Genomic DNA, 24,376 nt, shown 5'->3' with positions numbered 1-24,376 from the left:
CCTCGTACCACGTCGCAATACCCCACAGCTGTAAAATACTGTGGCGGAATTTGTGAAGAAGCAACTTTTTCTACAGAGCAGAGAAGTAAAAAAATGCTGTACCACCTGCACACAGTCGATAGCTGACGCCATTGCTTCTGAGCTTCGTCACTCGGTTGCCACCTGTCTGGGTTTACGGGATGGAGGCTTTGACCAGGACAGTCCGCGAATTGCCAGGATTTGGTTTGTGCCAAGATCTTATTATATTTTGTTGATCTTTCTGACTGAACTTTGCAGTTTTGATTGACCTAGGCTGACAAAGAAATATGTGTGGGTTTAGTCTCAAGCGGAAAAGGTGGCAACCCCCGAGTCACAGTTATCTTGCCAAATTTGGGATGGTGAAATGCTCGTGCAGCAGCTCACTTGCCGTTTGCTGCAGAGGTTCGTGGTTCAAGTCGCACGGCTGCCCTGGTTAATACTGCAGATGTATAAACCAAACATACACGACCTCTGCTTCACAGTGGACATTCCACAACCTGCGATGTTTATTCATAATAGAGTATGCCACGTGTCCCGACGTCACGGTCCCAATTTTACCAAATCTTAAAATTGCTCGCAAACTACCCAATCGTTAACAATGAATCTACTGCATATTTACTATTCTTAGGTTTTTTCGGTAAAGTCACGTAGGTAAAAAATAAAAATTAATAAAAGTAAGAAAAAAAAGAAAAAAAAATCACGACGTTTCGGAGGCAACACAAGCTTCCGTCTTCAGGTGGAACCGTCACAGCACGATTGCTGTATCAAGTACGATTGCTGTATCAAGTAAGATACAGCTATCGTGCTGTGACTGTTCCACCTGAAGACGGAAGCTTGTGTTGCCTCCGATACGTCGTGATTTTATTTTATTTTTATTTAACTTTTATTAATTTGAATTTTTTACCTACGTGACTTTACCGAAAAAACCTAAAAATATGAATCCTTGCAGTCACGAAAGCTTCAAATCTAGAATGCATATTTACTCACGTGCGAAACATAGCTCCTTCGCGACAGCCTTGCGCCCTAATAAATGGCGCAAATGCCAAATGCACCGATGCTCCGATTGGTCTTGACTAACTCACCCAACACGTGAGCGTCTCGTGTTCAGGAGACGGCGCAGAAGGAGCGGCAGCTGCAAGACCTGTGTGCGCGCCACATGCGGGAGGTGGGATCGCTCGAGTCGGAGCTGCGATCCACGCGCCAGTCGCTGAGCAACGCCAAGCAGCGGTGGGTGATTTGCCGCTCTGCGCACCCTGATGCCTAAAAATGAAAATGTAACGATTATTTTGACGTAGCGTCGTCGTTCATGCAAGTTGCATCTCACGGTCGCTGAGGAACGGCGGATAAGCTGGAATGCTGCCGGGCGGTGAGCCGGTGCCAACAACTGCTGTGGAGTTCTCTATTTATTAAGATGTTTTCTGGCAAGTAGTGAGTGTTTATGTTTTCTCCGAGTGCTCTGGCTGCCTCCCACATGTAAAACACTTTAAAAAAAGTAAATTTCTCTTTCGTTTTTTCTGGTAGAAGCAATGCCGCAATGCAATGACTTATCAGGAAAGGCAACACTTTTAAATTAAAAAGAGTGTATTCTTTTAGATACAATGGATTTTGACTGTGTGTCGGGACGGGTTGTACGAGTGCACACATGTACAGCCCCTTGTCAGTCCACTGCTGAATGAGGCCTTCTTCCTACCGTCCGTGATTGAGGGTTTTCCCCATGCCAACATTTTCTATTCCAGCCTGAAAAACATGGCCGACGAGCTTGAAGCCTCAAAGACCAATTCAGCCTCCACCTACCTGGCGTCTGAGGAGGAGATCCTTCAGCTGAGGGCGGAGTAAGGGCCTCTCGGCTCACACTGACGGACAGGAATATGCAGCTTTGTTGGCTACTGGAGGCTTCGTCTGTACCAAATGCTCACTCAACATTGACCTCTCGATCGCCTCCGCTGTTAACGCACGCACCGCTCCAGATTGAGCGTCGGACCCAAAACGATATGTTTGGACCCTTGCCCCAATCCTGGGAGATGTATGCCACTCAGCTCTTGTGAAGGAGGAGGGAAACCTAGCAATCAGGCAGAAGGTCACTGCATCTGGAAAAGAGTCGATTACTTTTCAGCTCTTGAAAATGTTTTTGGTTCATTTGGATATAAATGATAAAAAAAATAGTGCAAACGTGCATTGTTTGCGGCACAAATGGCCAACTCTTTTTTAAATAAGGTCACTGAGATGTTTAACGTTTTCATTGAAGCAGACGGCGTTTTTTATTTTATTATCAATACACCCCAAATGCAGTATTAGCCAGGTCAGTCGCTAGGCTGTAACCGCAAACCTCTGCAACAAGCAACGTACCGTGTCACGATAACCGTGGACGTGTGTGTGTGTGCGTGTGTGTGTGCGTGCGTGTGTGTGCGTGTGTGTGTGCGTGCGTGTGTGTGCATGCGTGTGTGTGTGCGCGGGGAGCGGTAGTGTAGCGGTTAGCGCGCTGCGCTATGAACCTGGCGACCCGGGTTCGATTCCCGCTCACGGCTAACACCAGTGACGATTATCTGAACCGGTCCTGGGCCTCCCCTAGGTCGACTCAGCCTTAAATGAGTACCTGGTGCGGTGTGTAAACATCGTCACTGGGGAGACAAAGGCGGTCGGGCGTGGTGCTGGCCACCCACCCCCTCGTGTACCGTTCTGGCCTTCATAGGTGCTCGCTAACAGCACTTGCCCCTACAGTCTGTTAAGGCTATACGGGGGATCTTTGTGTTTTTGTGTGCGCGTGCGTGCGTGTGTGTGTGTGTGTGCGTGCGTGTGTGTGTGCGTGCGTGTGTGTGCGTGCGTGTGTGTGCGCGTGCGTGCGTCAGCCTGCAAGCGGCGCGCGAGGAGGCCGAGGTGAACCGGCGCGAGCGCGAGGACAGCGAGAGGCAGGCGCGGCACCTGCAGGCCGAGATGGCGACGCTGCAGCAGGAGAAGGCGCGCCTGCTGGAGCGCATGTCGTACGTGCAGCGCGCCGCGTCCATCGCGCTCCCCGCTCTCTCTCTCTCCGCACGCTCTGCCCCCACTGTCGGTCATGCTCACGAAGCGTTTTTATTTTTATTCGACTCAGCGATGAATATTAGCGGGCAAAAATCATCCAGTGTGTGACGATGACTACGACAGCAACAAATACCTAAGCATGGTTGGCTATGATGAGACACGTTTTAAAACTCAACGTTTAACCTACTCACGCCGGCTTGTGCCCGCCCACACAGTCGGGCATATTTGCGGAATACACCACGCCGCCGTTGACCCTGGCCATTGACCGAGCAACCCAACGTTCCTACCAGCTCCCTCCGCAGGAGGAATGTGTTTAAGATACAATCTAGCTCGGGTCAGCAACCAGCGGTTCCAGAGCCGCGTGCGGTGGCTCTCTAAGGAACTACTTCGTGACAGTTATTCAGGACCACCGTCTCGTTTTCACCACACTGTGCATTGCAGCTCTTGAAATGTTGAGTTTTTTTTCCCCACCGAATTCGATAAAAAATGCTCTTCTTGTTATTTTGGTTGCTGACCCCTGGCCTAGCGCGATGTAATGGTGGCTCCCTTAATAGACCGGGTTGCCAGCTTGTATTCATTACCATTGCTGTATGCTGCGGAGTTGAGAATAAATTACGCACGGTCTCCGCTGACTAGGAAACTACAGAGTACAGATACTACCTTGTTTTATCTGACGTGGTGAGACTGGGCTGGATGATGCGTGCAAACAGATGTACTGTTTGAACGGACTCTCAGCTGGTAAATTAAGGGTGACTGAAGCGACGTGAAGAAGCAAGGAAGATTGCACGTGTAATGCTGAGTAGCTGTGCAAGTGTCGCGTCAAAACAACGAGTGTTTACACTTATGGTGGCCCGCAGGGTAGTGCTACAGGTGTTTGCCGTTGTTAAGTGCCGGACGCCAGCTGTTCCCAGGTCGTCACTATCACACGAGGTTAATGTGTTGACCACAGAAACCTTTCACACTGGTGTGGGGATAGGAGAACCGTGAATATTAATTGGGTTGGATGGGCCACACGTGGTAATTCGTGTTCGATGCCTGGTTAAAATGTAAAAAAGCCAATTGAAAATGTCAAGTAAAAAAGTAAAAAAAAAAAATCACCAAAAAGTCAAACACAAATGTTACGTCCTCATTTTCGTTGTTGTTGCTGTTGTTGTTGTTGCTGTTGTTGTTCAAGGGGATGGCTCTCGATGCCTTGCCACGAGCGCAGCGCTCCGCCTCGCCGCAGGGCGTCTCCGACTCGCAGCTCCTCTCCACCTCGCTGGGCTTCTCCGGTCCGCAGCTCCTCCGCGCTTCGCCGCCACATGGCGACGTGCCCGCGCCACTCCACAGCTGCGTGCCATGCCCGCCTGCCGGAGCGTTTCAAGTCCGCCTCGAGAGGCGGCCGTTTCGACGCGCGGAGCCGTCCAACGCCGCTGCTGCTGCGACACCGCAGCGACGCGTAGACCCCGCAGCGTGTCGCCTCCGTGACCGTCGTTGTGCGTGCGCTGTTCTCCTCCCCCCTGGTGTGACGGCGGAGCTCCGGGCGACGCGTCGCGTTCGTCGCACTTTGCTGCCGCACGCTCGTCCGTCGTGAGCACTTCACATAATTGTACCCGGAAAACAGTCAAATGTGTCGAAGGCAATGGTGGCGTACGCAACGATTCTATGACGTGAGGTTATTACGTGAAATAAACTCAACTAACCCACTCTCCGGTCTTGCGCTGCGTGTGTCTCTTCCTCCGAGCGCGCTCTCTGTTCCCCGAGAGCGCTCTTGCTCCCACGGTCGCCCTACCCACTATCCCTCCCGCGCCTCCTCACTCGCGCTGCCATGAACGCTGAGCCTGCCCCGTTCCTCGTTGGAGCGCCAAACTCTTCCCCCGCTGTTCAACTGCCACCCGACTCCACCTCCCCTCCTCCTCCCCCCTCATTCCTTCCCCTCTCCTCTGCTCCCCTGCACTTGCCACTGCCCTAATCCCCTCTGATGTCTAAAACGTCGGACACCGTTGGACGTAATGTCGAACATGAAAACAAATCAGAGCGCAACTGTAAACACATACGCTGCATACTTTTAGGTTTTTTCGGTAAAGTCACGTAGGCAAAAAATTAAATTAAAAGTTAATAAAAGTAATAATGGAAATAAAATAAAATAATAATTAAATTAAATAAATATTTTTTTTTTCATTATTACTTTTATTAACTTTTAATTTTATTTTTACCTACGTGACTTTACCGTAAAAACCTAAGAGTATGAATCCTTGCAGTCACGAAAGCTTCAAATCTAGAATTAATACCTACGCTGCAGTATCATTTCCAGTCCCAGTGGTAGTTGTGGCGACACAGTGGGCGTCGCAAATTAAATCTCCACCTTTCGCAGTCGTTTGCGATCTGCACAACATCCGCGGCCTATCTCCCTGTCCAAGACACCAAGTCGTCATCCGTTTGGTCCTTGGTTGACCTCCCTTCCTCGTCCCTTTGACCGAGACTTGCAGGATGGTGTTGGAAGGTTTTTTTCTCGTATACGAGTGACAGAGCAAAGCACAGCAGCTTCCTCTTTTTTTTTTATTGCCAGTTGTGGTTCGTGTAATTTGTACGCTGGGCAGTGGGTGAAATCTGAAGCGGTCTTTGGAAGCACAACATCTCAAAAGCCTGGATTAGCTTGTATGTGAATCTGGCATTTTTGTTTACAGTAGGTTTAAAAAAAATCGAGAGTCGAAAGTGCACTCTTCAAGTAAATGCATTCATTTTGTAAATACTGTATGTAAAGATGTGGAGAGTTGTTGCTTTCCAAGTTGAATGCTGCCTGGACATGGAGACCGATGATGATGATGATGACGACGATGCTGCAGCTGATTGTCCGGAAGTCATCACCACCAGGGGCACTTTTGCAACCACACCTGGGCATCGCTTCCTCTCGTGCCTGTTGCAAAGGCAACAGCACCCAACCTGTCAGTGCCCATTCTAACAGCATCCCAAAGATAACATTCAAGCGTTACGTTATTAAGAACGGACCACGTTTTAACACGTTGTCAGAGCACAGTGTTAGTAACTAAATGTAATGAATACCTCCATGAAAAATTCCGTACGAGATGATCAGTTAATTTAAATTTTAAACACGAGATCACGAGAACAATTTCCAAGAGCGCTAAGTGGATGAACAAAGAATCATACAAATGGTGAAATGTATGTATGAATTCATTGATAAATGAATGGATAGAGAGTTGGGTGTATAGCCAAACTAATATAGATGCATTAATGGGTGTATTCGTGGAGATACATCTGGATGAGTGGATGTATTGATGGATGATCAAATAGCCGTATTGATGAGTCGCTAGCTTTAGACAGCGTTGCAAATCACCGCGCCACCTCTCCAACAGACATTGCCTCGTCACATATGCAAAACTTTACACGCGCAATTAGCGTGAGTGACAAAGCGCTCATTGAACGCATTTAGGGACGTAATCGAGAATTCGGATAACGATGTTTGAGCACTTTGGTAACAAAACAGAATAGCGATGGGACGCAGGCAACACGCGTTGTGACAAATTGTACAAACATTTGCCCGCAGAGGGCTTCCCGCGTGCTCTACAGGCGCAAATATTGTCTCTCAGTAAGTGGCACATGTTTATATAGAGAAGACTGGCTCCAAGGCTCTACTCAAATTACGAACGCGGTGGAAGGGCGATCGCGCGATGAAGATTTTAAACGCGCCGTGCCTGCAGAAAAGGTAAGCTCTTAGTAATCGCTCATCCAAGTGTGACCGACATGCACGTGTCTCTTTAAACAATAGCAGTTAGCATAATAATGAATGATGGTTTACAGAACCATGCCAATCTACTTTTAAAAAGAGGGCACCTCCACTCCGTGTTTGTCATGTGGGTTATTTGACCATACTTCACCATGTTGGTAGTGCAGGTTTATGAAGTGTTGCTCGCGGTGGGGGGGGGGGGGGTTGGAGAGAGCCCATCCAATGATGTTAGCCGTGGTTGGGAATCGAACTTATGTTGCTGTGTTCAAAGCGCGGTGCATAATAATCAAACGTGCCATCGTTATCATTTACATTGATTTCAATGATTTTTGGAAAATATTAATGGCTTTAAATCCTGCATGTCTATGTGTGTATGTTATTATTTATATGCTTAAGATAATATATAGTGTCTAATGAGCCATGGAAAATATCATAGCCATGGAAAATATCATTGAGAGCATTTTAATGCTGTAGATCAGCATTAATAAAATCTAAGGTTGGAAAATACTGCCAAAATGTTAGTTACCCTTACTGCTGATTATTATGATTACAGATGACAATAGTGATGTGTGAATGTTAGCTGACAATGCCAAGTCAACTCTGGCTAGGATGTGAATTGTGAACTCATCAATGGAAGCCCCTGCAGCTCCATCAACAGACCTGCAACCATGCCATTGTCAAGCATTGAAGCCACCACCACCACCGTCCACACACCCACCCGATCCTCCCTTTGCATTGCTCCACGGGAAGCCCTGCAGAGCCCACGGACTCGCCAAAGGAGACGATTGCCTTTTCCTCCTCCACGAGTCTTCACGGGGTGGCACGGGCAACCTCCGCGCAGAGCCGGGCACAGAGGGCCTTCTGGATGACGGTGGTGGTGGCGGGCGTGGCCATGGCGGGGTGGCAGGTGGCACTGCGTCTCGCCGCCTACTACGCCTGGCCCACGAGCACCTCGCTCACGCTGCACTACGTGCGGGACCTCTCCTTCCCCGCCGTCACCTTCTGCAACTACAATCGGTGATGACGGCGCGCGGTGAACACCCGTGTTAGCCAGCGCACGTGTACCCTCGGCAGGTCCGTCACGTGCGTCCGTGCGTGCGCACTCCGCTTCAGTATTGGTTCCGTAGCTCGCAATGCGCGCATCATATCACGTGAGAAAGATTACACGGTTGTTTTTTTAAATTGTATCTCTCCTATGTAATGTGTTGAAATGACCCCGGCAACTGCTGGACGTTGCTTAGTTCAGCTCAATGTGAAATACATTACCCTTGGATTGAATCATAACATTGAATGATGGCAATTCACACAGTCGCCAAATTGGGTAAGCATTACCCCCTGCCATATATACACGTACTGTGAATACATCTTTGTATCTACCCATTTATCCATACATCCATCTATACAAATGTCCAATTATCAGTCTCCTAATCCATCCATTCATCGACTAATCCATTAATCAAAGATGAGCAGCTGATGAAAGCCACGCAAGTTGCTATGCTGCTGCAGATTCTGGAGGACGGTGGATGGATGTTGTATGGGTGATGGATTATTGATGAGTTCTAGATTTGAAGTTTTCGTATTAATGAGTTAGTGATAATGGATGGGTGGATGATGAGTTTGGTGAATGACCGGTTGATGGATAAGTGATGGCTCGTTGATAGATGAGTGGGTGGAGCGATGGCTGGGTGATGATGCGTGGGTAATTGCTGGATGAGGGGCTTTGTTGGTTGATGTTCAATGGATGGGTGGAAGCGTAGTGATGATGACGACAGTGACAACAACGATGACGACAACGTGGACGGTGACAATGACAGCAAACGGCGATGGTGATAATGGCAACGTCAACCACGACTAAGACAATGACGTCAAACAGCGACGACGCGGGCTCTGCGTGACACAGGTATCGCCGCAGCTCTCTGCAGGGAACCACGGATCTGCTGGCCGCTCTCAGCATCCTGTCGGCCGGCGTTGTCGACGAGTGGCCAGAGGAGGTGGCGGACGAGGTGCGCCGCTTCTGGGAAGAAAACCTCAACTTCAGCACGCGCACCTTCACGCGCAAGCACGGATTTCAGCTCAACCCAGCCTCGCTGCTCGAGTGCAACTTTAACTCCAGGCCTTGCGGACCTCAGGTGGTCAAGTCCCGCTTCAGCGCTTGTGGTTCAGATGGCAGAGCACCCCCCCCCCGCCCCGCGAGCGCGTGTCACAATGCACAGTGGAGGCGTTCGCCGTTGTCTCAGAGCCATCCCACACGTGGCTGGGATGGCTGAGCTGGCACCGCTGAGAACCTGAGTTTGACTCCGGGTAGCCGCCTGTGGTTGAACCGGGTTCTCGAGTGCAGTGAGTTTGATGGTCGTGGTCCACACACCACCCCTCCCCCCTATCGCATTCCTGTTGATTCTGCACTTTATTTGTATAGATTACAGCTCTCAGAAATGATTGGTTTTACTGTCACGCTCCGAACATTACTCTCTGTAGCAGGGGGTGAGAAAAGTGATGTCTGCTGCTGTGCGGAACAGCGGTCACTTGAAGCGATCTCAGAAGTACTGGACACCTGTGAAAATTAGAGCTTTATCGCTGATCGGATTCCTCCAGTATAAATATTTTTATTCTGAGTAGCTCTGTAATATTATTTTCTGTGGGCCGTTTTCTAACATCTGATTGGACACTTGCGTCTCGTGACATTATACTGATCGCACAAACGGGATAGAATTTGAAAAAAAAATCTAAGAAACAAAGTGTCTTCTTGACCCTGAGCCAGCGGTCTATTAAATTCTAGACAGTAAAAAACAAGTGAAGCTCAAATGCAGTGAAGAGCATCAGGATAAATTCAAAGTTACCAACGTGCATATTGGGATCCTTGTTAAAATGAATTAACGCACACCAGAGGAAAGAAGGAATTAGGTTTAGATAATTAAATTTATAACCAGGTAAGAGCCCATTACGATAAGAAGATTAATTTTCAAGGAAGCCCTGATGTTCAGCAGACATTTTTTTTACGGAAACCAACAGGGCTTAATTTCAGCTGGGTCTATCCGGCGCAGTCACCCGTCAAATGTTTCCATACGCTGCAGCACACCACATCCAGTATATCTCTCGCTATGCCTGTGGCAAATAACTCACGTGCCTACTCCAGCCCACCCATGACTCAAACATATCCAGTGAGAAATCTAGATCTGAGTACCACTATTCTGGAAATTGATGATACGTGAAAACCAGCCTTCATATCATCGTCATCATCATCACCATGAGTTTAACCTAATGCACGTTAGCAAGTAAATTGAGCGATCTTGTATTTTATTAGGAAGTTGAACTATGCCATAAGAAACAAAACATTGGTTTCATGGTTTTGCAGTTATCGTGAAAACTCGTGCAGTATCTTCGGACGGGCGGACAACTTTTTAACACATTTAGCGACAAGCGGCCTTTGCACTTGCTTAAAATCGTAAAAAAAACGCGTCCATGTCACTGCCCAACCCCAACTGACGGCACCACCCCACAGGATTTCCAGCACGTGTTCACAGAATACGGCAATTGCTACACATTCAACGGCGGCTTCAGTGAAGAACAAAGATCGCTCAAGCAGAAGACAGCCGGAGCTGGGAAAGGCCTCCAGGTCCTTTTTGATGTGCAGCAGGTGACCGCAAACTTGACTGGTGCCATCATCAGAAGTTTCATCATCATCAGAAGTTTCATCATCATCAGAAGTTTCATTATCATCAGAAGTTCCATCATTATCATCATTTTCAGTGGGTTTTCATCAGTAGTGGTTGTTCATCGAATTATGCTGGGTGGTCTGATGCTATAGGCAACCCAGCAGCAAGATCATCATTATCATCATCATCCATGATCTATCCATTGCTGTATTCAGGGCTCCCCAAGCTGCCATCATCTGTCACGACTCATAAAATCAGGCAACGCAGCAGCATTTGTTTAAGAGGCAACACACCACTGATGACATTCAGAAATCCCATTTCGTGATAAACTACAATGTTCCATTGACTGAATGTAGTGAAAGATACCCTAACTTGTTTTATTTTATATTTCTGTGTAAATGAATTCATTACTGGCACTCGGTGAAGGTATGCATAATGAAAACTATATAAATAAATAGAAAAACATCTTTTTTTTCCAAAAAGGTAACATCTCATTGAAATGGCATGCTTCTTTTAAAAAAAATCTGGGTAAAAACAAGAACGATTTAAGCAATTATACATTACGGCAATTATAAAATGCAAAATTATTAATATTTGAGTGAAAGAATCAACTGGTTTATGATGTCTGTCATCACAAATATGCGCTTCACTCTGATTGCAGTCCTTACACCGACATATACACATTTCCACTGTACAGGTGTCACCATATTGCAGCTCTAATTTAACGTTAATTCTGAATTTTCTTCACAGCCTCAGATAACAAAACAATATCGAATAGCTCGCTGCTGTTCTAATATCCATTTGTGCAAGGGCGCTGGCCATCCTTGATCATAGCAAACATCTGCCATCTAGTGGAAACGTGTGGAAAAAACATTGCAGTACGAGTAGGGTTATGTCCCATTCACCATGCATTTTTTTTATTGCCTCGACATAAGAGGTGTTAACTACCTCGCCTGGTATACAGGAGGTCGTGGGGTTTGATCCCGACCCTGATGCCTGTGTATTTGAAGTTTGCATGTTCTCCTCGTGGTTGCGTGGATTTTTCTCCGGGTCCTCTGGTTTTTCCCTCCACATTTCGAAAAAGCGTTTGGAGTATTTGGCTGCTATATATTTCCACGTGATAATCCACTTCATTGGGCTATCATTTGTGGCCAGGTCGCTTCCGAACAGAGCGATATATCTCAGTGGGCCTTACCTGGTAAAATAAAAAAAAAATTCGCTTATCGCAGTAACAGTTTATAGCTCACGTTATTATGGAAACCACCTTCGCTCTCACGTGTCGTGATTGTGCACTCACCACGGAAGAGTGCTGTGCTAATTGCGAGGCGTGCAGTGGGACTACTGGGAGAACCCCGAGTTGGGCTTCACGGGAGTCGGGATCCGTCTGGTTGTGCACGACCCAGACGAGCCCCCGCAAGTGGAGGCGCTCGGTCTGTCCATTGGCGTGGGGACCCAGGCGTACGTGTCAGTCCAGCACACCAAGGTGTATACACACGCATGGGGCATGGGGCACAGGTGCGAGTAGGTAGATTCGTAGCAGTGGCATAGCGTGCTTGGCAATGGGAGCCCTTGACCACTTTTCTGTGCCCTGAGTGACTGACCTGTGGGCTCCAGTGTAGTTGAACAGTCTGCACACATCGATAGCTAGGATTCATAATAAAGGTGTTTGGGGTTAGATCGCGTAAGTATGAATGCGTCGTAAGCCTCCACCACCCGACACAGCCAGTAAGGTTTGTCACGTAGACAAATCGTGCTAATTAGTTACTACTTTTACAATTTGAGTTTGACGTTTTGCTGGTAATTACATCCAGCATCATTGAGCCACAATCGTGAAGCAATCCACCTGCTTCCAGTCTTAAACCTTACTGGCCGTGTCGGGTGGTGGAGGGTTACGACATATTATACTTACGCGGTCTAACCCAAAACCCTTTATTATGAATAACATTGGTCATGGAAACCTACGTTTGCACGCTTCGCTTCAGTAGCCGCTCAGCTGTGGTAGAAGCCCAAGATCACCTTCCAGACTGTGAGATGTCACGCTTTTTCCTTTGCTGCCTGCTCTTCAGGGAAGGCAAGAGCTTTCGGTAACCAGAATGGGGCTTGTCCAGTGTAGTGCATTGAATAATGAGGCAACCAAGCAGCAATTTGTAAAATACCACATTGCTAAATAGACTGGGAGAGTCTATGCTGCTCCAGTATTTTGCGCAGTGGCACATTGGTGGTGTGGGGGCGCTGGGCACGTGGTTGGAGGTAGACTCATCGCTAGACGCTTTCAGGCTTGACAAAGCAAATATTACCACTTTATGGGAAGTACACCGCGTTTGTCCTATCAATAGACTCACTCCTGCCATTTAAAAAAAGTTTAATTTCTATTTCCGGATGTTAAAAGTCTACCATGGGCCTGCACCCACCGCGGCCCTCCCCAGTGTTTCCCCTCTTGTCTGGCTCGACTCCTCCACGCGCTCTCCGCTCCCCCGGCAACCCAAAGCCTCCTGCCAGAGCTCTTTCCCACGGCTGCCGCTCCATCCATCATTAGTCTCGACCACGATATTGTTGCCGTTGATGGAATTTTGGTTGCCGCGTCTCGTCCAGAGCATCAACCAACAGTACCCGTGGGGGGACTGCGACCCCAGCAAGAAGTTGCAGTCCCCGGCGCCTTACAGCATGGCTCGCTGCATCCAGGAGTGCGAGGCTGACTTGGTGGAGAGAATTTGCGGCTGCAAGCCCTTCAACTTCCCAGGTGCGTGCACATCACGCAGCACATCAACAACATCGCACAATTGTGTGTGGTTGCTTTTTACAGCGCGACGTGCCCAAAAATCGACATGTTGTTGTTACGCGCCGTGCCTTGGCAACTCCGTTCCGAGTCACATTCGGGATGCGGGTCCACAGTTGAGTCCTTTTGAAGTCGAACTTAAAATGTATTTAATTCTAGATTTGAAGTTTTCGTGACTGCAAGGATTCATACTCTTTGGTTTTTCGATAAAGTCACGTAGTTGTTTTTTTCATTTAATTTTTTATTTTATTTTATATCTTTTACCTTTCGTGACTTTACCGAAAAACCAAAGAGTATTAAAATTAATTTGTTTGCGATTAAACGGAGCGTAGATGCGGTACAATATTCATCGTTTCAAAAACTGCAGGGCGCTAACTTCAGAGGAGAAAGAGTGACCTCCCCCTCGAAGAGAGGGCATTATGATAGAAGGCCTATGTTTCTGGAGCAGAGATTACGTGGCCATTATATGGCAGTGCAGCAAGTAGGTTCATGACCTCGCAACCAAATTTTGAGGCACCAAACGGGGAGACTTGTCAGTGTGCCCCAGCTGGAATGGTGGCACACAAGCTACATCTCAGATTATGTCAAATTACTCAATCGCCATGCATAGTCACAACATTTTAAGGTCTCCGTGATAAAGTCTCGCACCGTAGGATATGCGATGAAGCACACACGTGGCCCACAGTTTTGGAGGCAAAAGTTGGCAGCTCACGCAAGTTTTGCGGAACTCTCCAAAAGCCACTGGGCCGCGAGCTGACAATTTGATGACTGTGCAGCAAAGTTGGTTCGTGAACTCGTCTGTGTGCCGGAAGCACCGAGCGCTGTCCCGTCGCGTGCGTCGTGGGGTTTTCTCCGGGTTCTCCGACTTCCCTCCCACGCGAATCTAAATGGTCAAGATAAAGGAATGGGACAAATGTCCCATTGCAAGATTCTTGTGATAAGAATCCTTGCGGTTCAGCGATGCCTTCCTGGATGGAGGAGATCACCGCCCGCATTAAATATCACAGAGCTCTCACCGGGACGAACATGCATCAATAAACTGAATGGATATTTTTCGATTTAAAGCTTTCGTGACTGCAGGGATTCATATTCTTGGTTCTTTCGGTAAAGTCACGTAGAATGGAAATAATAAAATAATAAAAATAAAACATAATAAAATAATTATCACGACGTTTCGGCCACAACGCAAGCAGTCGTCCTCAGGTTTTATTTTTATTATTTTATTATTTCCATTCTACGTGACTTTACCGAAAGAACCAAGAAGATGAATGGATATTATATCGGCAGGTGTGTCCTCATGCCCGACTGGAGACGCTGCTGTTGTTGTTGCTGCTGCTGCTGTTGTTGTTGCAGGTGACATAGAGGAGTGTTCGTTGTACCAGCACTACCACTGCGCCCGAGACGCGTTGGGTACGTGATGTCCCTCTGACACATGTGTGGTTGATTGTAATGCATTGTTTTCTGACCACGACAACCACCACCAAAGTGGGCGATTGGAGTGGTTGTCTTGTTGTGGTGGCGGTGGTGGTGAAGTTGACAATGATATTGGTGCTGCTGCTGCCGGTGCTTTGCGATGGATGCATGCCTGGTGATGGCAGTGATGACCAACTACTATTTCGGTAATGATTTTTACTTTCCCCGATTGTATTCCGACTGATAAATTTGGTTGTGAGAACTCTCCTTCAACTCCCGGTGAGCTGAAACAACAACAACAGCAATGATAATAAACTCCACGTTAAATGATTCTACGTGTAACAATGTATGGCTTTGTCAGGTGGTGGAGGGTCTTACGACATAATTTTTGACAAATAATTACGTGACCTAACCAAACAATCAATTATTCATCATGAAGATTTTGCCGATGCTGCTTTGCTGTTGCTGCTGAGTGTGCTGCTGATGCAGCTGATGATGATGGTGCTGTCGATGGTGCTGATGATGATGCTGATGATGATGCTGATGGTGCTGTCGATGATGCTGATGATGATGTTGATGATGATGATGCTGATGATGATGGTGCTGTCGATGATGCTGATGATGCTGATGATGCCGATGCTGCTTGATCGGTGGCTGAGCACCTCCGGGCTGTAGTTCTCTCGCAGGCGCAGGGGATGTGCACAGGGGGGTCCCACCTGTCGCAGTGCCCCGTGCCGTGTCTGCAGAAGGGCTTCCCGTCCTCCGTGTCCTACGCCACCTTCCCGAGCCTGCAGGCATCGCATCGCTACGAGAGATCAATCAACCACAGCCTCGCCTACATGAGGTGCAGCCCCACACAACCAGAGTCTCGCCTACACGAGGTGCAGCCCCACACAACCACAACCTCGCCTACACGAGGTGCAGCGTTGGTGTACGGTGATTTTTTTCTGCAATATTTTGCTGTCTTTTCTTGGATTTTCTGTTTGCACTTCGTCACATATTCACTTTAAGATGTTTTTTTGTTCATGTTTTTGGTTTTTGTTTTGTTGCGGTTGCACCCGATTCAAGAGCCGAATGGCTCACAGGGCTATACCTAATAAATTAACTTGAACTTGAACACAACCACAGTCCACGTCCCCCCCTCCTCGACCACAGCATCTCTCCCTTCCTCCCTCCCCGTCAACAGAACCACAGCCTCAACAGAGCCTGAATGGCGTACAGCCCAAACCAACCATAGCCATCATCACAACCGCAGGATCTCCCCCTCCGTTTCTACACAAAGGCAGCCACAAACTCCATTTCTTCTCCACACAACCACGCTTGGTTGTCTCCCTCTCCTCAGCTTATCCCCTCTCCTCTGTCACAACCGCAATCAACAGCCGATGCCCTAGAGACCTCGACAGTACAAATGAGACGGACGTTCAAGACGAGTCGGGGTAAGACGGGGACACAGAGCGGAGGCGTTAGAGGCAGAAACGAACGAGGTCAGAACGCGTAAAGCCAGACAATGTTCGAGCCATTAAATAATCGATGCTTGAACAAGAACAACGTATCGAAACGTCGGGAGAAGACGCATTAGAAGCCAACTTGAACACACACACACACATTAATAACCACCCCATTCATGTTCGCGTTATAAAGCACTAACCCTACACCTCTACCTAATTGGTGGTACATTTTGAGTCACTCAATCACATCAATTCATTACCTTCGACCAAAGCACCCAGAATGCGCCCACTCTCGCCGGAGCTCGCAAGCTCAGCCGGTTCGAGCCTGGTGGATAGCGCACGACAATGGGCACTTGTGGGGCTACGTCGTCAGGAGGGGATAGTGCTGGAAAATCGATTTGTTGTATTGTGCAGTCCGTACGATGCCTTCGTCAACCGGCAGTGACCAGCGTGGTGAAGTATGGTCAAATAACCGCCCCCCCCCAACGACCACCACGACCCGCACGGCGTGGTGATGCCCTCAACTAGCAGTGGATTGACCAACGCGGATGTACGTGTTGTACATGGGAGCCCGCTGGGATCGTGCTCGTGTTACACGTGTCTCGTTACATCGCATCGAACCCCCACCACGGCGCACCTTTCTTTCCACGTTGAACAATAAATGCAATGCACGCCGGTTAACTGAACATACTTCCCCGCCGTGGTCAGTGCACGTGGGTGAACGTGACGGTGCGTGGACGTGGAAGCATAGAAGTGCAGCACAAGTTGAACGATTTTTTCGGTTCGATTCAAATTCGGACGGCGGCCTTGTTGCGTGCGTGTGTCCTGGTGTTGGGGTGTGTTTACCAATCATCAGGCACGCGCAAGCACGTAAACACAATTCTAGATTTGAAGCTTTCGTGACTGCAAGGATTCATACTCTTAGTTTTTTCGGTAAAGTCATGTAGGTGATTTTAATTTTTTTAAATTTTTATTTCATTTGTTTACTTACGTTACTTTACCGAAAAAACTAAGAGTACGTAAATACAAATTTGGTAAATGCGGTGCCGTATTTGATGTGTTGCCCAATGTGACCGTCTTATCAACAGAGAAAACTTGGTGTCCATCGACGTTGCGTACACGGGCCTGAACTACGCGCTCATCCAGCAGCAGAAGACCCTGCCAGAGAGCGTCTTACTCAGTGGGTGGTCCACACGACCGTGGCAGGACGTCAAGCAGACATAACAGACGCAAACATCACTCAACAATGATTGTTTATCCCCCCCCCCTCTCCAAGTAACACATTCCTGCGAAAAAAACTGGTAGGAACGTTGGGTTGCTCGGTCAATGGCCAGGGTCAACGGCGGCGTATTCCGCAAATATGCCCGACTGTGAGGGTGGGAACAAGCCGGCGTGAGTAGGTTAAACGTTGAGTTGTATAAGGGCACCACGGGGTGACCAGCCCCTCCCCACCCAGCCCCAAACCCTCCCCACCCAGCCCATCCCCTCCCTCCCAACCCAGCCCCACCCTCCCCACCCAGCCTCTCCCCTCCCCACCCAGCCCCTCCCTCCCCACCCAGCCCCTCCCTGCACGACGGGCGGACACAATACAGTACTCCCCTGTGGGCTGTTGGAACCAGTGGGTTCCTACCAGTATTAACTCGTGTGTGTGCCACGGCTCCGTTTCACGGGGCAAAGGAATCTCCATTTGGAACCCTGCAGGTAGCAAGTGCATCACACGATGTTCAAGGGGCCTGGAAGATGACTTCCCACTTACGCACCAGGAGACATTTTGTGTCCCGCAAAGAATGATAGTGACACACGGCGGTGAAAATTATACATGTTAAGTCACAAAGGTGGAATTTAGCCAAATCAAGTGAGAAACGAAATATAATAATGAATGGATATTTTATTCGTGCAGTCATTTGTAGATAACTGGGCTGAGACCATCTTGCTACGTTTGTGAAAGCGGTTGAATAACAAATAACATGGCACCGTATAATAATGTACTTTAGATTACGTACGTTACAAAATACGCTTTACTCAATTGTGTACACTTCAGCCTGGGCGGTTGTGTTAAACAAAACCAATCCATGCCCCATCCCCGGAGCCAAAGCATATCCACACAAGACGCTGCTTTATTCCCACGTAACATCTACGGCCTCACCCAGCCCACCCACTCTCCTGCATTCCTCAATACCCCCTACCCCCCCCATCGCGATGTAAACGAGCCTCCTCCCTTACCTGTTCGTCGCTTGTGGACGAGAGTGTGGACAGGGTAGCTGCGCTAAGCATCACCGTATGTGCGCGCGTGCAGGCGACATAGGAGGACAACTGGGGCTGTTTGTGGGCGCCAGCGTGATAACCATCATCGAGGTGCTGGAGTTCGTGGCTCGCAGCGCCGCAAAGGCCCTCAATGCTGTCGCTTCCTTCCTGGGCAACCGCGCAGCCACCTGCACCAAGGCTGCATTGTCACCTCCCGTGCAAGGCTAAATGATCATTTCCAATGTCATTATTCCACGTCGCTAGCGCAGTTTCAATCCAGCTTGTGGACGTGTCCAGGAGTGTTATGGAGCGCACGTGATGGCAATTGAACGGGTTAAGTTTTCTATACAAGGACAATGTCAATCAACCTTGCTCATCCCAATTACTTTAATACACCATGTGAGCTACTGAGCTTGGGTTAATCATTTTGAAGTGCCCTTTTCAGTTATTAATTTCCGATAATCTCCACTCAATGAAAAGCATCGTTGATAAACGAGTCATATAACCTATGACCCTCATTCAAACGCATCTAAAACATTGGCTCGTTTAGTGCTGGACAATTATCGTTTCACGGAGCTAAACAATGTATTCAGTGAGAAGCTACTTTCCTAAGTAATTCTGCAATGTTAATAAGTCAAATGCATTTCCTCAATAAAAAATCAACAAAATGTTCTACTCCTGTTATCTGCTGAGGACTTAGACAAAGACCCCCCCCCCCTAAAGTCTTAACATACTGTTGGGGCAAGTGCTATTAGCGAACACCGATGACACTAGGTACTCATTTGAGGCCGAGTCGACCTGGGAATCACACGGACGTCTCCGCGCTCACATGCAACACGTACTTCACACACTTTCGGCCCTGCCTAGGGTCACCCTTTTAACGACAAATCACACGAAAGCGGACACAAACAACACGTGAAACATGAACGGGCCCAACCAACGGATCTCACCAGCACACGCGGTGATTGCTTCATCGGAGTGAAACTATGCAAATATATCACGCACTACTGAGACACTGAGTGAACACATTGACAAAACGAGCAGATATTCCCAGTAAGCAGGAACGCAAAGAATATTAAAATGAGCCATTTATTTTTTCAGTAACAATCAAAAATGCAATATAATACATTTAACTGTAGTTTTTCAGCCATTTGTCCAACAGCCCTATTACAGAAACAAACGATAATAAACACAACCACAAGTCGGCCAATATAAATCATTTACATTATGCATTTCGAAAGACATGAGGACTGTGGCTGGACATGAACACAAAAAAATAAAACCAAACAATGATTTTATTTCACCCTCTTTTACAATTTAACTTTCAATAAACAGAACGAAACGGTTAAAAACTAGGAAAACATTTTGAAATAAGTAAATAATACAAGTCTGAAAAACCTGCCGCGCGTTTGAGAAATAACCCCAGCCACGCGTACACAATTTAACCAAGTTTATTCACATTCAAACTAACGCCCCTGGTTTGCGATATTTATTTGAATCCGATACAAAAGGATAAAATTGCTCAGGGCTGTGTAAAACAGATTCCTCTGCATCCACCGCCTGGTGCAGAGCTACAACATAATTTACAATGGCTCCACACTCGCCAGCGGAAAAGGGGGAGCACGCATAACTTTTTTACCATTTCATGACTATTCATTTTCTACCGGTTACAATACACACACCGCTCCCTCAAGCACGCATTCCACTTGGTTAAGAGCTCCTTGTGACAAAAGGAGTACGGTGGCGATCCACGGCAAATATAAAAATGCATTCACTTGGATTTCAAAAGTCAAGTGTGTGCTCACAAATGTGACAACTGTGCAATCTTTGCTGCTCAGATTGCAAAAACGGGTTCCTTGGTCAGATGTGTTACGCTTGCCAGAGCGGAGTGGCTTGTAATAATTTTATTCCTAAGCTTAGTCCATCCTGTGGGGAAGTTACAAAAAAATTTAACTGGGCTATCAATCTGCAGCTCACAGCACTTGGGGTGCGCAGTATATAAATAGCAGGGCCGCATTATTTTGACGCAGAGTGGATGACGTAACATCGCCTTATGAGAACCGTTGGGTTCGAAGGCAGTGTGTGGGAGAATGATGTGGCTTTCTGCACTGCAGATGACAAAGCAACACTCATAATCCACACATTTTGTAAAGATATTTAAAAATATTTAATTTTTTGTGTGTAGCATCACGCCGACCCTGCTTTCCCACCATGGTGCATCTGTCCCAGGAAAGGGATCATCTGTGTTTGTCTGAAGATGATTTATGAGTGACACAGTTAAGGCATAACAGTAATTCAACGATGCTACCAATACACAAACATTGCATTTAAATGTATTTCATCAACCATCTCCAAGCCTCATGAAATGACCCCGGAATATACCAATAAACAGATTACTTTCACACTCATAAGTGCTCATGACCAAACTGTCATTTCAGCCAAACCGAGTTTGTAAATTAACAGAAAACCATCTTGTTGCATTTAGCGGTTGGGAGATTTTGGCAATGGGGTGTGAACAAAAAGAACTCTTACACCATGCTACTCTTAACACTGCGCCGCTGCACACCTGTGCTCGACAAAGGATATTGCTTTTTTTCCTCCTTTCCCCGGGCTCCGTCCTTTTTCTCCTTCTTTTCCTTCTCTTTCTCATGATGGATATCCTGAGCGAAAGATAATCACACGCACAAAGATCCCCGGTATAGCCTTAACAATCTGTCGGGGCAAGTGCCGTCAGCATGCACCGATGAAGCCCGGCACGGCAAACGAGGGGGTGGGTGGCCAGCACCATGCCAGTGGCGATGTTTATACACTGCACCAGGTACTCATTTGAGGCTGAGGATCGGTTCACATAATCGTTACTGGTGCTGGCCGCGAGCGGGAATCGAACTCGGGTCCCTGGGTTCGGAGGGCAGCATGCTTACCGCGATACTACCGTTCCACACTCGCTATTTGCACAATCATAGCTCATGTGCTTCACAAACTCTACAGCATTAATCCCTCTGGTACATGCCTACTCGTGGAATAGCAATGTGAACTGTACATAAATGTGCTATGAAATAAGCGCTATCGCCTGAAATGCTGCCAATTGTATTATTTTTCCTTTTAATGCCATAGTGCTTTTTGACAAATATGTCGATTTCTTTTTTGGAATTGGCGCTCGTGCACCACTGCCCGACACAGCATCGCCGAATAATTTGTAAGGAAATGATGCCTCACTTGTAAACACGGGAAGGAGGCTTGAAGTCGGCTATGCGTGGAGGTTAGAGACAACCAGTGGGTTACAACCGTACCTTCTTGCCACTCGAGGAACTTCCTTTCTCGTGTTTTGAGAAGTCTCCTGCAATCTTCTCCTTGTTGCCAGACACCTTGGAGCTCTTGCTTTTATCCTTGTCCCTCTCCTTGGGAGAGTCAGTCGGGCTGTTGCTCTTGCTGTGCTTCGTCCCCATGTCTTAAAATCACGAGACAAAGAGCCCCCCCTTAGAGCCCTAACAGACTTTTGGGGCAAGTGCTGTTAAGCGAGCACCTATGAAAGGACGGCACAAATCACGAGGTGGTGGGTGGCCAATACCACGCACTGGCCGCCTTTGTTTCCATAGTAGCGATGATTACACAACTGCACCAGGTATTCGACTCAAGGGAGGCCCAGGACCAGTTCAGATAATTGGTGACGATGGCCGTGAGCGGGAATCGAATTCGGGTCGCCGGGTTCATAGCGCACCACGCTACCTGCGACGCGACCGCCAAAATAAAAGACATGCGCCCTTCACAAATATCTAATGCAAAGAGATTTTCAAGGTAAAATATTCGTGTTAAAAATGTAATGTCAATGTAAAACAGGATAACCAAGTCAATATGACCCATTTTTCATTAAAAAGGTTCTTCCAAATGAAAATATTAGTCTATTTCATAAAAAAAAATAAAGAGTTCAGCTGCCTACGACAAAATCACAAGGAATGCCAACGGTCTCATCGAACTGAAAAACTAGAAGGGGTAGGGTAGGGCCTGAACCTGAATAGTGTGCAAATTGATAACCATCATGTACGTCTGGTTGTTATAGGCTGCTTCTGGGCGATATGGTCAACGGCAGATGGCAGAGCAGTAACATCTATTGTTATACCGTACTTTATATGCCCCCCGCCTTTACCAACCCGCACCGACCAACATCAAATACGGTCAAAGGACCTGTACGGTGTGGGGAGAGGGCACTATGTACACTACAAAAGTGCTGTAAACGCACACATTTAGTTCGTACAATCAGTTTTGAACGATAAAACACTCACAGGATGTACGTGTGTGTGTGTATAAACAGCTGAGATGAGCTACTTACTCAGGCCGTTTTCATCTTTCCGGCGCTTGTTTTCGTTGGACGGATCTCGCTCAGCCCCCGAATGGTCCTGTGCAATAAGGGCACAAAAAAACAGCCCCCTTCATTAACCAAAAAATATTGGCTTACCAGCCATCATCAGTCTAATGGAGAAAGCTTGGTAGTCATTTTAAGACTTCATCTATTTTTATACTCCAAATATTGATTGCATCACAACATGTAAAAATACATTTTCTTATAATTATTCTTTAAACTTCCATTATTTCCTCAATCATTTAATTCTCAAAAGCAGCGCAAGTTATATGAATGTGTAGTTAATACAATTGTAGACGAGAAATGCCGAAGGAGACTCGAATATATATTTTTTGATCAAATCTCAACTCGCTAATCGTGACACTTTGAGCTAGCAAAAAGAAAACGTGCCATCTTGTCAAGGAAAACATTGCTCCATTTAACATTCAACAGTTTGTAACCCATCACGAACCGGGGCCTGCGGAAGACCGTTACCATCGCACCGCTTTTGCATGAAGCGGGGCCACCTGCACAGGTGGAGTCACGGGAGGGGGCGGGTGCCGTACCCGCTTGCGTTCCTTCTTGTCGCGATCGCGCGAGCGCTCGTGAAACTGCTCCCTCCTCTCCACGTCCCGCTCTCTGCTGTGGGAGCGCCCGCGGGCCCCACCCCCGCTGCCGAGCTGGTGTAGGTTTTGGAGCTGCCCGGGGACGAAGCCACCAAGCACAGCACACGTTAAGCTCTCAGTAGCCGCCTCCGGCAAGCCATTCACCTGCAAACACCTGAGGCAATTGCAACTCAGCCCAAAGTTTCATCTAAAAGGAGTCAACATTACCCGAATGGAAAATAACGTTGGTACTATAACGAAAAAGACAATTGGAAATTGCTGCTGACCACTTTACATACAGCTACCACTAAATTAAGGTAGTATAAAAATGTACTTTCAGAAAAATGGCAACGGTAAAGACCAATGGGTAGCATGCAAACCTTGGCTGATGGGTCTCTGAACTCTCCCTGTCCATCCTGTTGGGGGAGTGAGAAGGGGAGACGAAAGATAAAGAGACCCGAGCTGAGGAGCAGGGCGGCAGCAGCACGGCATTCTGGGAACCAGCGGTGGGCACTCCTCCAATCCGGCATGATGACGGCCATCTCCTCCCACCTCCTTGGAAAGAGGGGCGGCTTGGCAGAACAGGTTAGGACTTGGGAGGAACTTTTCTGCAGAAGAACGATGAGATGCAGCCTCCTCCAAAGCAACTGAATTTGAGAGAAGTCCAGCTCTTTCGACTCATGAACTAAAGCTCCAACCCAAACCATGGCCTCCTTCGAATCGCCATCATTAACCCTAAAGCAGCCCGGCGAGTTTCAGATCCACATCTGAGTTTTGGTGAGCAGCAAAGCAACGTTCACAACCTGCTCATGGTTTCAAGTTACAGATGACAAAAATGTAGAAATATACAATGTCAGTGCACGGTGTAACTTGACAACTTCAAACCAATATTTACATGTATGCCTGAGAGGCATATAGCTGCCTTTAGATCATTATCTTGACAATATGAGCACTATTCCAGTGTCACAATGTAAAAAAAAAGTACAATTTCAATTCAATGGAATTATACCGGCGTCACATTGCAACATTTAGTTCAGGAAGCTTATGTCACACAAAGATTAAGAAAGTCACGAATGCTTAAGTGTAGTCTAAACCATAAATGTTTGGGCCTCAAACATTGAAGTTACATTTTCACAGACTA

The 24,376-nt window shown here is 47.4% G+C and overlaps 2 protein-coding genes across 5 annotated transcripts in view; one reads left to right on the top strand and one right to left on the bottom strand.

Moving 5' to 3' along the window:
* Positions 1-6,704: 6,704 nt before the first annotated feature.
* ASIC5 (acid sensing ion channel subunit family member 5) lies at positions 6,705-18,522 on the top strand. Its single transcript, XM_078864768.1, is given in 10 exon segments — positions 6,705-6,739; positions 7,511-7,834; positions 8,661-8,889; positions 10,260-10,394; positions 11,747-11,896; positions 13,006-13,153; positions 14,543-14,599; positions 15,278-15,446; positions 17,139-17,230; positions 18,347-18,522. Coding segments are annotated over 10 exon segments (1,515 nt in total).
* An 847-nt stretch (positions 18,523-19,369) lies between these two features.
* Positions 19,370-24,376, bottom strand: part of THOC2 (THO complex subunit 2) — a 32,554-nt gene continuing 27,547 nt past the window's right edge. For 3 of the 4 annotated variants that reach the window (XM_078865081.1, XM_078865082.1, XM_078865083.1), the window contains exons 33-37: positions 23,616-23,651; positions 23,197-23,328; positions 22,622-22,688; positions 21,585-21,742; positions 19,370-20,954 (exon numbers count right to left, since the gene is read on the bottom strand). In XM_078865081.1, the coding sequence (XP_078721207.1) occupies positions 20,823-20,954; positions 21,585-21,742; positions 22,622-22,688; positions 23,197-23,328; positions 23,616-23,651 (525 nt within the window). In that variant the 3' untranslated portion in view covers positions 19,370-20,822. The remainder of the gene's footprint in view (positions 20,955-21,584; positions 21,743-22,621; positions 22,689-23,196; positions 23,329-23,615; positions 23,652-24,376) is intronic. The other variant, XM_078865084.1, reaches the window with a different exon arrangement.

This window comes from Lampetra fluviatilis, chromosome 19 (assembly GCF_964198595.1).
Source record: "Lampetra fluviatilis chromosome 19, kcLamFluv1.1, whole genome shotgun sequence".
Taxonomy (NCBI): Eukaryota; Metazoa; Chordata; class Hyperoartia; order Petromyzontiformes; family Petromyzontidae; genus Lampetra; species Lampetra fluviatilis.
This window is presented reverse-complemented; position numbering and strand designations above follow the sequence as displayed.